This window comes from Paroedura picta, chromosome 4, assembly GCF_049243985.1.
Source record: "Paroedura picta isolate Pp20150507F chromosome 4, Ppicta_v3.0, whole genome shotgun sequence".
Taxonomy (NCBI): Eukaryota; Metazoa; Chordata; class Lepidosauria; order Squamata; family Gekkonidae; genus Paroedura; species Paroedura picta.
The window spans coordinates 59087060-59102633 of record NC_135372.1 but is presented as its reverse complement, the minus strand read 5'-3'; the positions used below and the strand labels follow the sequence as shown (position 1 = coordinate 59102633).

The window sequence follows — 15574 nt, the reverse complement described above, 5'->3', positions numbered from 1 at the left end:
AGGTAACACAGCTAGCTAAATAGGCTGAAAGAATACAATGCCATCACTCCTCTCTGCAGAATCAGGGGACACACACAGTGGATAGCTGGATCTACTTTCTAGCTTGTAATACTGTTGAGACCATTTGTATTCTTACCTGTGTTTCTGTTTCCATCACTCTTTGTTTTACCTCTTTCAGCTCTGCTTGAGTTTCTGCTTCTCTAAGTCGGACAGTCATGAGTTCATCTTGCAGTTCATTTACAGTGTTCTTTCTAGGAGGATCTTTCCATCTTCCGGAGGTACGAAGTAGATGGCGCTAAAAACATTGCTATGTTTTAACAAAAGAACCCATCTTGAAAATCATGTACATACAGACCCTCTATGTGAACTTGGCAAAGACAAGAAGGGAGCCATCCTCAGATTCATCTTTCAAAACATGCTGTCAGTGCAATCCTAAACAGAGTTATACCATTCTAAGCCCACTGACTTTAACAAACTCAGAAGGGAATGATTCTGCTCAGGTTTGTACCATGTGTAACTTTATAGGTCTGAGACACATATATGGAAGCTGCTCCCAAGATGCAATTTCACAAAGACTTACTTGAGATTAACTGGAAGATACTTTTCAGTAAATATCCTGAGAACTAGGCTACAGGTCTTTCTGCTAGCTTAGAAATCTCCATGTCCCCAGAAAATCTGGGCCATCAAAGCAGTAGAACAAAGACTCAAGATTACCAGTGCAATTCTAAAGAGAGTTACATTCTTCTAAATCTATGCAAGTCAATGGATTTAGAGGTAGTACCTGCTTTAGACTGCTGCACATCTACTAAAGGACCAGAACACGGGGGTGAGAGGGGGAAGGTAATTTCTAACATTTAGGAGCAATTCTTACTCATTAATTTGCTGTTTTCCCTTATGGACCCTTCCCCTATGCATATCGATCCTTTCTTTCTAAGTCCCATTTGTACCGTGTATTATTGATACATCATTTCCCCATCAAAATGAGATGTTTTAGAATTACCTGCCAGTGTTCCTCCAAATCTTTAACTTGCTGTCTAAGTTCTTTTAGACCCATCAGAGCTTCAGCTTCTCTTAGCTTCACTGCAATCAGTTCTTCTTGAAGTCTAGCAATATTATTCTCATCAGGCAAAGAACTATTCCTCTGAAACAAGATAACCTCTTAAGAAATTGGCTGTGCAAACATGTTATTGGCACTGTATGGTTCATAAACTGAACTAAATGAGGCTCAAGATTCACCTTGCCCAAAATGCTCTGTAACTTCAGGATATTTATTCAAGAAATTAAACATGGGCTGGGTAGGGCTTAGAAACCCAGAGCTGAGAAAGCAAAAACACATCCCCAAATAGTGAAAACATTTGTTCCGGACAGCCAGTCTTATTTAAATATTCACACTGGAATAAAAAAAATATGTATCACGCTGGTATTAATAAAAAATAAATCCCTCTCGATTTATAATAAGGTCGATATTCAGCACTAAACTTGGGGAAAGGTAGTTGCTGACCTGCCTCAAGAGGGACCCAATATTTCAACAGGCATGATCTATTAAATCTTATTTATCATAAGGACTATCAGATAGATTCAGGTGGTAGCCATGTTGGTCTGAAGCAGCAAAACAAAGTTTGAGTTTAGTGGCACCTTAAAGATCAAAAACGTTTTAATCAGGGTACCTTGAATAAAACTTTGTTGGTGTTAAAGGTGCCACTGGACTCAAGCTTTATTGAGTATCAGCTAGGTTTTTATACGCAGCTTTAGTTATAAGGTTCTGATTTAGAGAAAATAAAGTAATTTGCAACCTGCATGTGAATATTTGTATTTGTATATACTGAAGCTTCCTCTAATTCAGGGGTAGTCAAACTGCGGCCCTCCAGATGTCCATGGACTACAATTCCCAGAAGCCCCTGCCAGCAAATGCTGGCAGGGGCTTCTGGGAATTGTAGTCCATGGACATCTGGAGGGCCGCAGTTTGACTACCCCTGCTCTAATTCATTTCCGTTCAGTAAGACATAGTTATAAGATACCTGCTTACAGGTACTGACATTGCTTGGAAGTCAGGTACTCACCAGAAGCCACTGCCCATGTGTCATGTGAGCATTTACACAAGCATGAATAAATCTCTATTTTTAAAAAACAGAGCATTAACTAGTCTCCCACAAAGTATGAATATTATGCATGACAAAAGCATGCCCTTGAATATAGATAAAATATACTTTTATCATTTCCACATCACATTTTTCTATGCATTGTTCTATGCATATGAGATTGTATTTGTGAACCAACATGTATATAGTCAAAGACCAGGCATACTATTGTTCTATGGGATTCTATTTTCACGATCCATTTTTATACTCTGACGATACACATTTTTTAAAGCTCTCCAGAAGAAGATGCCTCAGTTTGCAAATTCTTCCTGTTAAGTATTACGTATCAACAAGAAGGATATTGATCAAAGATCTATTAAGGGTGTGAGGGATACAATGTCCCATAAATAAGAGTGTGTAACTAGCCTTCATCTGCCTCTCTGACCTGCAAAACAGAATGAGGGTTTAAAAAGGGGGGGTATTATAATTTGCAGGCCCACTGTTTATCCGCATACTGCAGAGTGGACATCTATTTACTTCTCTGCAAGCCTACATTGTCCGCATATACTTGTTAGCCTTATGCTGGTAGATGCAAAAAGGGCTGAGATGATCATAGACCTCCGTGATTGCATTACAATTTTAAATATTCCTTAAGGGTGGCAAGCATGCCAGATACCACATTAGAAACTTGAGGGAAGGGGAAGAAGAATGGTGGGGGGGGGGAGGGGGGAAAGATAGGACAGGATTTTTAGACCCAAATGACAGAAAGCAGCACTAGTTTTCAGTTATAGTTTTTGCTCTCTATAAATCAGTAAAGATGTTAGAGATCACACAGATCTCATGCTAAATGCTATGTTCAGTGACTATATACTGAATACAACAGGTCCATGAGAATACATCATGAATTAAAAATATTATATTCCTACAAAGGGTGTTTGGATGACTTGGGACAATGCTGAGACTTGATTTTACAAGCAAGTGTATATCTAATGCATTATTTAATTAATCATAACAGCAGTGTTGGAAGGAGGTAACGGACAGTATGACAGAAACAGTGAGTTATAATATGCAACTTCTCCATTGTGTGTGTACTTCTTGAAATGTAGTGCTAAATCGCAGCAAGGAAGACACTTTAAAAGATAAAAAGTGACCCCCATCCTGGATGGGTGGAGAAGGATGCCACTAATTACACTGATAAATAAGTTAACTTATCTTTAAAAAGAGATAGGAAGGGAAAAGCTAAACTGGCAGTTTACAATTAGAAAGGAACTGGCCAGTTTTCATGTGCTTCCAGAACTGCATTAAAACACAGGAAAATGTTAGATGACGAATGTTAGTGATAAGGTATTCCCAGACTGCATGATTTTTATTTTTCCTTATTTTGTGTGTGTGTTAGACTAGAGAACACAGAGAAATTGATTAAATCTGCAGAATACAAACAGATGACAGGAGATAATGTAGAATGCATTTTATTATTTATCCTGTTATCAGTTGTTATACTTTACATTTGATTTTGTTTGCATGTTTAATGAAGACAAAAATTAAAATGATAAAATCTTTAAAAGACAAAAAATTGTCAAGCACTCAGCTGATCCATAGGATTCAAGAGAAACAATCCAGAGAATCATACAACAAATTCTGGATACATCTATGGGGATTCCCAACACCTTATTTTGGCAAGCTGCTTCTGGAAAAGGAAATTTCTAAAGCGGTTTGCAAAGCAAAATGGAGGACTACACTTCAAAGGAATTTTATGGGATGTGACGCCATGTCTCAAGGACTCAACAGACTGATCACAGGGAAACTCTGGCTGATTCTACAAAACATCCTGGTTTGACCTGCCTTTTCCATATCAAGAACCTTATCTTGCATTTCCTTCAAGGCACAGTGGGATTCCGCTTCACTCAGTCTTGCTTGCACCAGTTCTTTTTCCAACTGCAGCACGAAATCTTCACTATAGCGGGAACTGCATTTATGCTACAAAGTGAGTAAATCCAATATTAGAATTATGTAAGTGAAGCCCAAAGAGTAACACACCTATTTAGCACCCTACATGCTCAAGAAAGAAGAAAACAAGAGACAAGGCAGGACAAAAAAAACCAAACCTAGGTTAGAGAACGGTAGTGCACTATGTAACCTTATTAACAAATCTCCACTCAGACTTACAGTATCACTGCATGCAAACATAAGACGTTGGACACCACTAAGAAACAGAAAGTCAGATATGATCAACCAGAATTGAACTGGAAGAATTCAATCCTACAATGATTTTTTCGTAATGTTCCAAACCTGATGTTTAATACATCCCAGTTAATTCTGAAAGGAGCATTCTTTATTTATATAAATCTTATTTCAGCCACTTTTAATCAGTGGGTTTTTTCAGCTCTTTGTGGCACCACTGAAGTTCTTTCCTAGTTGACTATCTGTACCCAATCTGGATGATAGGACAGTCATATTTTAAGACTTAAATATATTTACTTCTCTGGCTAGCTGTTAAGTCATTGTGTTTTTTTCACCCAAGTATAGATAATTTGAGTCAGCCAGTCTGCTGCGGTGACTAATGAAAGGCCAGGCTTGTGCTCCCAGAGCATCTTTATTTGGCACCTAGAACAACCCTTTCTGCAAAACCACCAGAGTGTAAAAGAGTACTCATGACAAGTAAGGTGTTTCTCTTCACCGTTACAGACAGATATGTATTTCTTCTCTTGTTATTGTTACTGAGGTTACAAAGGATGAGTGGGTACTGGCCAACACATATCTTCCCTGGGGCTCACTAATACCCAGAGGGACACATAAGGTGTTCAATTTGATGACATTTCTCCACCCATTGCAAGTGATCATCAACTGGTGAACTCTGAACACAACAATATCTAAATATCATGTCTTTCAACAGACATTACTAGAGAGGTACATGGTGAAGATGTGGATTCAATGGAGACATGCAGCCCCACTATTGTCCCTTTCAAGTTATGCTTTGCCTTGCCTATGTCTAGGCAGTGATCATGAATATTCAAGTGCTATTGTTTTCACAAAACTCAATTTTCTTGAGTAATGTAGCCATGTATCCAAACATAGCATCCTCAGAGTATGGTTGCTTTCACACACATAAATAAAACACTTTCAATTAGGGTTGTGTGCTCTGGTGCAGTTTGGCCACTTTGGCGATCACTGAAATCCGAGGTGGCCAGTGCTGCGGCATGGAGAGGAGGGGTAGCGGCAGAGCACCAGCCAGCGCCCACATGTAGGCGCAGAGCCTCCTCTCCGTGCTGCTGGCCACCTAAGGCTTTGGTGAGTGCCGAAGTGGATGAACCGCGCCAGAGTGCGCAACCCTTTCAATCCATTTTCAATGCACTTTGCGACTGGATTTCACTGTGTGAAACGGCAAAATCCACTTGCAAACAGTCATGAAAGTGCATTATTCAGTATGCATGAAGCATCCTAAATGTCTCTGTAACAACTAGGTATGTGCATTTGGTTTAACTGAACAAACAAAAATACCTTACCAGTATTTTCTAAGCTGAATACAGATTCTCTAATCTGCTCCGGCTACTGGTATAGCTGACCCAAATAAAAGCTAATCCCTCCCCCCTTCAGCTTTTATTCAAGCACATTGAGTTATATCAATCATCTGACCATTCTGCTCTGGGCCCAATGTACATGAGGGACCGTTTAACCCCCTATGCCCCCCCCCACAGGGCCTTGTACTCTGCAGGTACACATAAGCTGGAGATCCCCGGCCTCTGTGAGGTTCACTGGCCTGGATCAGGGCCAGGGCCTTTTCAACCCTGGCCCATCTGGTGGAATGAGCTCTCGGAAAAGCTGCGGGCCCTGTCGGAGCTTCTCCAGTTCTGCAGGGCCTGCAAGACAGAGCTCTTCCACCAGGCATTTAGCTGAGGCCAGAACATAGAAGAGCTGACCCTCCTCCAGTGCCTTTGGGCCCTGCCTGTGTTACATCTCCCCAAGCACATATATTCCATGCTGATTTGCAGCTGGTAAGGGAGGGGGTGGGAGGTTTTTTCTTTATATTGTTGGGTTTTATGTTTTATGGATAGCTGGGAGCTGCCGCAGGCTGGCTGGTCTGGGAGTGTGCATCATATAAGTCCAATAAGTAAATAAAATACCTAGCAATCTCAAAAGAACAGTGAGTTAATTCAAATTATTCACACTTAATGCTTATTCTGCACCCCTACCCTGACTAGGAATCTAATAAAGATCAAGTACATTTGTTTACCAGCATTCACCTGTGGAAATATCTCAAGGTGTTGATTCCTAATGTAGTGCAAGTCAAATTTCACCAACTTAATTTTTATCTAGACATAAGTTGGAACTCCTGAATAGGTGTCTGGAGAAGGTAATGGATGAGGGGGTCAGTAAATTGAAACTCAATCCAGACAAGACTAAGGTGATGTTAGTCAATGGAGAAGCTGCTCAGGGACTACAGAGCCAGCCTGTCTTGGAGGTGTCTACACTCTCCCTGAAGGAGCAGGTTCATAGCTTGGGTTTGTTGCCTATCAGATCCTGGCCTATCCTTGGAGGCTTAGGTCTCCTCGATGGCACATAATGTTGTTCAACAGCTCTGATTGCTTTGCCAGCCATGGCTGTTCCTCAAAAAGCGTGATCTGGCCACAGTGATCCACACTTTGATCATGTTCATATTAGATTACTGTAAGGTGCTCTGTATCAGGCTGCCACTGAAAATGGTTCAGAAACTTCAAAATGCAGTGAGCCAGGCTACTATCAGGGGTTATATCATCTCTGTGCTGAAAGAGCTGCACTGCTTACCCATATGTTTTAGGGGTCTTATTTTAGCCACTTTTTAATGCATTTCTTGTTTTATGGATAGGGTTTTTTGCTGCTAACATCTAATAGCTCATTTTTAATACTGTGTTTTTAAACTGTAAGCCATCTCAAATAAGACTGAAAAGGTTGCATAAAATATTTTAAATAAACGTCAGTTAAACTTATATTTAAATGAAAGCCCAACAACATTGTTTTATTTATATTAAGAGCCCCTTTCACAAAAAATTAAGGTGTCTACAGACTTGACAGAAATGGATTTCGTAACTTTTTCCCAACTATCTGCACAGAAAATAGCAGAACTGTAGTCAGGTAATACTAAAAAGCAAATAATAATTCTTAAGTGATTGACTAGGTAGCATGAAGGCAAAGAGATGCAGTTTTACCCAAAGTACAGATACGTACCAAGTATTACAAAAATGAGTTAAATTCTAAGTAATTCAATAACAACTAGAATCATTATTCAGTGTTTAAAGCGCTTCACTATGTCATTCTGCATTATCTTGAACTCAGAGGAAGATTTACTCCTACTAGTTATTATTGCAGCCTCAGGGTTCTTTTTTTAAAACTAGGATTACTGATTTCCACTAGGTGGTGCCATACAATTTTAAAACAATTCTTTCCCAGAAAGAGAATCACAGTTTCCATTTGTCCCTCTTGATAAACTAAACTTGAGCACTATCATTAGAATCACACAAGCAGGGAGCCACGATAAATTCTGGGGAAAGGGAAGATCTCTCCTACCCCTGCATTCCTCACTTCTTCCTTCTGTTAATTTTCACCCCCTGCTGCTTGCCCTCCTGCCTCTGTTTCCTTCTCATATCTTTCTTTCCCTTGCTTGTAGGCTCAGTTTGCCTGCTGCAGCTAGTGCCTCTTCTCCTGGTGGTGGTTATGGCTGCCTGGATGTTTGTGGGATTGCTAAGAAACCTTCAAAATGGCAACTGAGATCTTCCCCTCCCCAGCAGATTATAATTTAATACCCTTGACAAGGTACAAAGGAGGAGCAAACCAGCATACGAAAGGGAGACTGAATTGCTCAATGGCAACAATACATCAGCAATTTATGCATGGTAATCCTGTGAAAACCTTTAACTTTGTTCAATCCTCACATTATATTACTTTATAAGCTAAGTAAGTAAAGTTACTTTTAGTCCAAACAGTGTTTAACCACTTGGCTGGTACTGTGAAAATCAAATGCAATCAGAAGGGAGAAATTTAAGAAACAGAAATGACTAGGAAAACATGGAGGCTGAGTTCCAGGAAGGGAAGACGAGGTAGGAAGAGGAAAATTATATTCCACCCGTGTTGACAAGGAGGTTCCAGCAATTTCAAGCTCTTGCTGCTGGAAGAAGGTTCTGAAGAAGTACCGACAACAAAAATGGAGAGCTAGTGATGTTCTTCTTATACACCTGAATTTACCCAAGTCCCAAAACATCAATATGGTGCAGTACCAGAAGCTGCAATGTTACTGGACCAAAACTTTAGACCAGGGGTAGTCAAACTGCGGCCCTCCAGATGTCCATGGACTACAATTCCCAGGAGCCCCCTGCCAGCATTCGCTGGCAGGGGGCTCCTGGGAATTGTAGTCCATGGACATCTGGAGGGCCACAGTTTGACTACCCCTGCTTTAGACCTTAGTTGCCCATTAGAAAACTCTGCACTGTGTTCTGCTGTATCCACCTTTGGAAATACGACACTAGTAAGTTCAGTCTCCAGGCTACAGTAGGAATAACTAACTCACCTACAGTAGAAGGGGCACCTGAATAAACGTAAGAAGTATATCCACGACAGGTGAGACAGATCTTCTGATAGTGGGTCAGGAAATGGGTAAATTGCGTTTCCTGGGTAGTATCCAGGAATTGTTTCAATAGCTTTGTTTATTAACTTGCAACGCTAAGACTATTTATGGCCAAAAGGGGTCAGGAGCTTGGCAGTTCAAAGAAGCTTTTGGATTGATATTTTTCTGGTGCATTCAGGCAGTTGGCTGCTCCCTGCTGGGTATCTAAAGAAATTACTCTCTTTATTTGAAAGATCCTATTTTAATATCAGGCTAGTTGCTTTCCCTTGGGAATTCCATGAAGTCTGTAGATAAATTCCCCCCATCTGAATATGGCCTTATTTTGTGCACCAATTTTTTTACCATCTTCAGAGTAAGATACAATGACGTACAAGATCTTCTGCTGAGTGCTAAAAGGTAAAGGTAAAGGTATCCCCTGTGCAAGCACCGAGTCATGTCTGACCCTTGGGGTGACGCCCTCCAGCGTTTTCATGGCAGACTCAATACGGGGTGGTTTGCCAGTGCCTTCCCCAGTCATTACCATTTACCCCCAAGCAGCAAGCTGGGTACTCATTTTACCGACCTCGGAAGGATGGAAGGCTGAGTCAACCTTGAGCCGGCTGCTGGGACTGAACTCTCAACCTCATGGGCAAAGCTTTCAGACAGCTGCCTTTCCACTCTGCGCCACAAGAGGCTCACTGCTGAGTGCTATGTAATAGATATTGTGGCACTGGTTTGAGGAAGAGGAGCATGGCTCAGCTGAGAGAAGGAAAAGGTTTGGTTATAACATATATGGGACAAGTTACATAGGAAGCCAGCAGTGAAATGTCCTGAATCAATGCCATCAGTGCTACACAGAAGACTATTATCCCTGTTGGTCAAGAGTAAAACAGCCAGACTTGAGCCCAGTATCACCGTAGAGACCAACAAGATTTTCAGGGTCTGAGCTTTTGAGAGTCAAGGTATCTGATGCTGGTCTCTAAGGTGAAACTGTGGACGAGAATCTATCAAATAAAGATTAGCCATGGGAAACAGACATGATGGGCGGCCAATGACATTTCAACCCATTTATGCCCCAACTCCCTTTTAAACGTGACAAACTTCAAGTATTCCCACTCTTCATCAAAGCTCAGGATAGTCTACATCAGTGGTCCCCAACCTGCGGGCCGCAGCCCAGTGCCGGGCCGCGAAGGCCATGGTGCCGGGCCGCGGCTCCCTCTCCCTGCCCCCCCCCGCAGTAAAAAACTTCCCAGGCCGCAAGCTTGTGGCCCGGGAAGCTTCTTACTGTGGGAGGGCGGGGAGAGGGAATCAGGGCCGGGCCGCACATCGAGCATGCGCGGCCCATGCGGGCGCGGGCACGGCCCGATGCGCGGGCACGGCCCGATGCGCGGGCACGGCCCGATGCCCTGCCAGTCCCCAGCCTCAGAAAGGTTGGGGACCACTGGTCTACATGGTTCTCCCTTCCCCATTGCATTCCATGATAGTGTGGGGTAGGTTCGCTGAGAGTATGAGACTAGCCCAAGGACACCCAGCAACGTTCATAATGGAAGATGGACCTGAACATGGCACTTACAACCTAACCTGACACTCTAGCCACTTTAGCACACTGGCTATTTTACAGGAAGTGAAGAAAAGAGGAAGCAGAACTATGACTCCATAACAAATGCACATATTGGTTTGCAGCACACATGACCAGATGTGAGCCTGAGCATATTCACTTGAAAGAGCTTTCCACTGGTATCAATGGGACCAGCTTTGAAATAAATCTGGTCAGCAAGCGACTGCAAGTACATTGTTATCTAATGATCAAGACTACTACTAGGCTGCATTTTTATGAATGCAAATAACACAAAAAGCAATGTATGTCAAAGGAGACCATGTCATGACCAATAAAATGAAACACAAGTGAACGAGAAAGATGAGATGAAGTGCTACCAGGTACCTTACCCATTGCTGCTGCTGCTGGAGCTCCCTGATGGTAGTCTCAGCATGCTCCAGTTTAGTAATGGCCTCATCACTCTGCTGTTTGATGGTGGCCAGCTCCCGTTTTATGAGGTAGTTTTCCTCAGCCTCTTGGGCCCTTGTCACTTGTCCCTTAGGACATAATTTCCTTTTTAAAGCAATTGAAGGACCGATCCAGGAAAGACTGATAGCTTTATACATTTACTCTGCTGTATTGTTAAAATCTTGCAAATCAGCATGACAGCCAGTATTTAATTTTAGTCAAGTATGGCTGCTTAGTAACTGCATCACATTAAAATGTTTAGTAGCCCCTCCCCAGCAAGGTCAATTGTGTACTTGCATTCCATAAAGCTCTGTTCATGCATTTATTACTCCACTGTGCATGCACATGTTTCCTACCATTTTGCAGCGGACTACAGAATTAGTGTTAATGCGGAATTAGAGTTCATCAATTACTAGGAATTTCGGGTATCATCAGATGTAACGTGCAGGTATGGATCTAAATCTTATTCTAAAAATTGCTAAATAATTTTTCAAGTAGCTACGGTAGATATTTCATTTAAAAATGCATGTGGTGAACATGCATTAAAAAACAAAGTTTTTTTGAGGGTAGGAAAGGCGTTTTAGGGTGAAATACTAAAGAAGTATACCTGTATCAATCTATCTGCCAAGGAAGCACTTTCCTACAAAAAGGAAAAATTCAGATAGGAATAAGAGAAAAAGGGAAAACAAAACGACAAAATCAAGAGTGGAGAATTATGCCCAAATTCTACCTACTTTCCATATTTTACAATAAATTTCACATATAGGTTTTTCAGACTTTAATGAAGGCACAAGTTAACCTACAGACATGCACGTCGTCAGCACAGGGAATATATTGAAGTTTTGACAGAGAGCATACCAAATTCAACATCACTTGTTTGAAAATGGGAGTGCTTTCCCTTCGTCTTTAGACTGCAGTTCTTTGCAGGGGGAGTTAATGTTTCAGGCAGCTCTCTTCTATCCTAAGTGTTATTACGTGAAGTGAAAGCAGGTACAATTTGAGCACATTTAAAGTTCAGCTAACCAAAGTCAGAGACATTTGGGCAATAGCAGAATCTAAGAGATAACCCATTCAGTGATGTAGACATGAAAAAATATAGTTATTCTGGAAGAATTTCAGTCAACTCTAGTAGCAATTCCATATGTGAGTTTACATTGTAGTTTCTGATACTAGCATTTAAAAAATACAAGGAAAGGTCTTTCTAAAATCCAAAGGATTTGAGCACATTTCCATTTAAAATCACTTAAAGATTTTACATGGTCTCACTTGTCCTACTACCCTGTAATCCCACAGAACTAGGGCAACCAATTCTAATACATTATACCAAAATGTATCTGCATCATTAGATTCCACTTGGCATAAATTAAGCAGAGAAATTAGGTATCATGAAATTGAGTCTGAACATATTTATTTCTTCTCTGTTTTTATCTTGGCATTTCAAGCTCTTTTGCTTTACTACCTCCATCCTTGCAATACTGGGCAACTGTTACAGAATCTGTAAAGCAACAGCTACACAAAGACTGATGTGCTAGCTACAGGAATGAGAAAAAGACGCCTACCTACTCCTACCCAACGTTCTCAATCCCAGACTAAAGCAGATAGGCAGTGTGTCACTTAATAGAATGGGTAGTAGTATGGCAATTAAGAGGGAAAGTATGTACTGCCACACTGAAGGACAGGAAGGATGTATTTGAAGAATCTTCTTGTGAAGGTCATTAGGGAGTGGGGTCTAATATGTAACTGCCATTCTGGGGTGGAGGTGTCTACATATGAAGATAACCTAATCAGGGGTGTGCTATTACACTGTCAGTAAAGTTAAGAAAACTGTTAAGAAAACTTAAAACACTGCAAACTATTCATAAGCATGCCTGACATGACCTGCCTACAGCAGCTCTACTAGATATTTGTGGGGGGAGGGGGGACAGAACACATGAATTTTCTCCCCATGAACTCCTGTTCTCAGGACAGGAAAGAGGGTATTCTTTGAGTAACCCCTCCCACTTCACCAGAATGCAGGGCCACTTTTGAGTGGCTCATTTCTACAAGATGGTGAATCTTGTAGATTTATTTCCTCAACAATGGTGATGGCTTCAGGAAATCTCTGGGCCTCCTGATGAACTGTAGGGCATGTCTTAGTAACCCCCTCTGATGTTACTTTGGTGCCACTGGTCAGCACAGATTAGTATATTGCAACCTAAGGAAATAGGAACCTCACAAAACTAGATCAATCTTTGGAAGTATCCCCCATACCCATTAACTACCAAGAGGTCTTTCATATCTACCATGCAAAGACTTCATATCAGAAATAGTTAAAGACCAAGTCATTTACATACTTCACAGTAGTTTGTAAGAATATCTTGCAACTACCCTAAAAATTGCTACTAAGATCTGGCCAGCTCAGAGAGCAAGGAATAGAAATCTGCAGGTTTAAAAGCCATGGTTCTTTAGACAATAAAAGCAAATCAATTGAAAAAAAACTGGAAAAGCATGCCACAACGTCACCCAGCCTACAGGAAGAAAAGAATTATATACAGTCTCATGCTACTGAACGAAAAGCAGAGGCAAGAAAACAAGTTCTTAAACAGATGTTCTTATTTCTTTACTACCTCCATCCTTGCAATCCTGGGCAACTGTTACAGAATCTGTAAAGCAACAGCTACACAAAGGCTGATGTGCTAGCTACAGGAATTTCTTTTCTTTCTCAGCTGCTGTTGCCTGGGGTGGGGGGTGAGGCTGAAAAAACCCAGGGTGAAATTTAACTGGGGAACAAAATGTTGCAAACACTCACAGGACAAGAAAAGCAGCCAGAAAGGCTGAAGAAACAAAAAAACCTGCTACATAATTTAGACTCTGATATTCTTCATCAAGGAAGAGCTAGAATGAGCATTAAGGAATGGATTCTCAGTTGTTCATAGATCAGCTTTTTAAGGACCTCAAGGACTTTTCACTGACTGGAAGACACTGGAAATTTCATACCATTATTATACACTGCCGTATTTCATTAAGCAGGGAGAAGTGAGGGATTTTCAAACCACAACACTTTCTTGTTCAATACTTGTTTCATCCTGACAACTATAATATAATGGTCATTTAACTTGTTGGTCACTTGCTTGATTGTAACATTTTGGGGCAAATAGAGAAGATAGTTTGCAATGAACAGCAATTCCTAGAGGCTCAAAATGAATGGAGAGATGCTGAAGCTCAGCAGCTAGAACAAAACCAGACTGGCAGCCAACCCCCCCCCCCCCATATACACACACCCCTTATACACATCTATGGAAAACTAAAGAGAAAAACAGGCGTGGTGCTCCTATCTTGCTAGGGAACCAACATGATCCAAGCCAAACCATTTTAAGCCACAATCTTTTCAGCATTAATCTATATAAAGATGAAGAATAAGGTCCCTTTAGCCAGTCTTTCTGACTTGACGGAATTAAGGAAGGAGGCTATAAGTCAATGCAGTGGTAGTTTTACAGTTTCTATTATATGCTGCTAAAAATGGAAACTGAAAACAAGTGGCTGCAGTTGTTTGATACTTTGAAATGCTGGTCAATTACACAGACTGGGAGATCATTTCTGACACCTGGCTTAGTTTCTTAGTGCATTGCATGGTGAAAATACAGCTGGCAGAATGGAAGTACCTTCCCTATTAATGGCTAGTCAATGCAATGCAACACAGCTGCCTTTCTTCCAGTGGGGAACTCCTCTGAGAAAGCTGGACATCCCTTCTGGAGATCATTCTATACACTTTTCAGTTTAATGTCTTTTTAACTTGTCAGCAACCCTATAAGCATATGCCACGATGAAGCCGCTAGTCCAAAGTGTTGCACAACTTTCGTCCTTGTTTCTTTACCTGTGTATCAGGTGGTAGATGCCCATATTCTTGGAATCCTAAATTTTATAGAACTGTCAAGATATTATAATTGTAAATAAAAGTTAGTAGTCCTGTTGTCATGCTATTCATCATTGTGCAGTTATAATAATACTAAAATAAAATTAGAGAAAATGAAGGCAGTTTTGAAGTAGAGATTATACTTACTTTTTCTAGTGTATCAATGCGTTGTTTTAAAAGTCTATTTTCTGTTCGTAACCTCTGGAAAAGCAAGCAAATGTTAATGTTTCTGAAAGGCAAGAAATGGCTGGAAAGGTAAAAGAGAGCAGGTTATCTACAACAGCACCACACTCCCAATATACTTAGTGCAGACCCAAGTTGGGGGTCTGAAGTCTCTTGATAAAACATGGCTACTGCATCTAAGTAGTTATGTGTCATGTCAGTGGCTAGCATATGAGCCCTTCTGTAAATAGGGATGGGCATGAACTGGCTCACAAACAAATGTTTGTGACGAATTTTGGCCAGTTTGTGAACTGAAGTTCAACCAGCAAGAACTTTCCATGAACTTCAAGCAGTTCACGTAAATTCACGAATAAATACATTTCCAGATAGACTGTCTGCTCAATCAAAAACTTCAAAGCAACAGAGTATGGAGGGACAGAACTCTCCAGCCTTGGAAACACTGACAGGGCACTGCTGGCTACCAATAACAGTGTTCCCACTCTGCGTTATGGGATCAAAATGCTATATATACCTTCAGCTCAGCTCTGCACTCTGTTGGGTGTTGACAGTAAGGAAGGCAAGGAACTTCTTGAAAACAGAGCCACAGGAAAGAGTGGTAGCCAATAAAAGGAAAATGAGGCCCACTCCTTGTCAGCAGAAGGTGGAGGGGAAGCAGGAGGCCCCTCTAAGAAAGGTTCCCCACACTTAGGGTGCCATAAACGCAGGTCACCCTCCAAGAGGACTTTGCCCCAGGAATGCTGACAGTGCCATTCAAAAGGGCTATGTGGAGAGCCCAGGAATCTGTCACTTGGCTCATCAATGTGATTACTGCTGTGGATGGCTAACCCTTCTCCTTTGTGGAG

At 41.2% G+C, this 15574-nt stretch overlaps 1 protein-coding gene across 5 annotated transcripts in view; it reads right to left on the bottom strand.

The window, feature by feature from the left end:
• EVI5 (ecotropic viral integration site 5) overlaps positions 1-15574 on the bottom strand; it is a 91111-nt gene that overhangs the window by 30224 nt on the left and 45313 nt on the right. For 4 of the 5 annotated variants that reach the window (XM_077333004.1, XM_077333005.1, XM_077333006.1 and 1 more), the window contains 6 exons: positions 14697-14750; positions 11265-11297; positions 10600-10746; positions 3921-4055; positions 1001-1141; positions 137-295 (listed from right to left, as the gene is read on the bottom strand). In XM_077333004.1, coding sequence (XP_077189119.1) covers positions 137-295; positions 1001-1141; positions 3921-4055; positions 10600-10746; positions 11265-11297; positions 14697-14750 — 669 coding nt within the window. The remainder of the gene's footprint in view (positions 1-136; positions 296-1000; positions 1142-3920; positions 4056-10599; positions 10747-11264; positions 11298-14696; positions 14751-15574) is intronic. The other variant, XM_077333008.1, reaches the window with a different exon arrangement.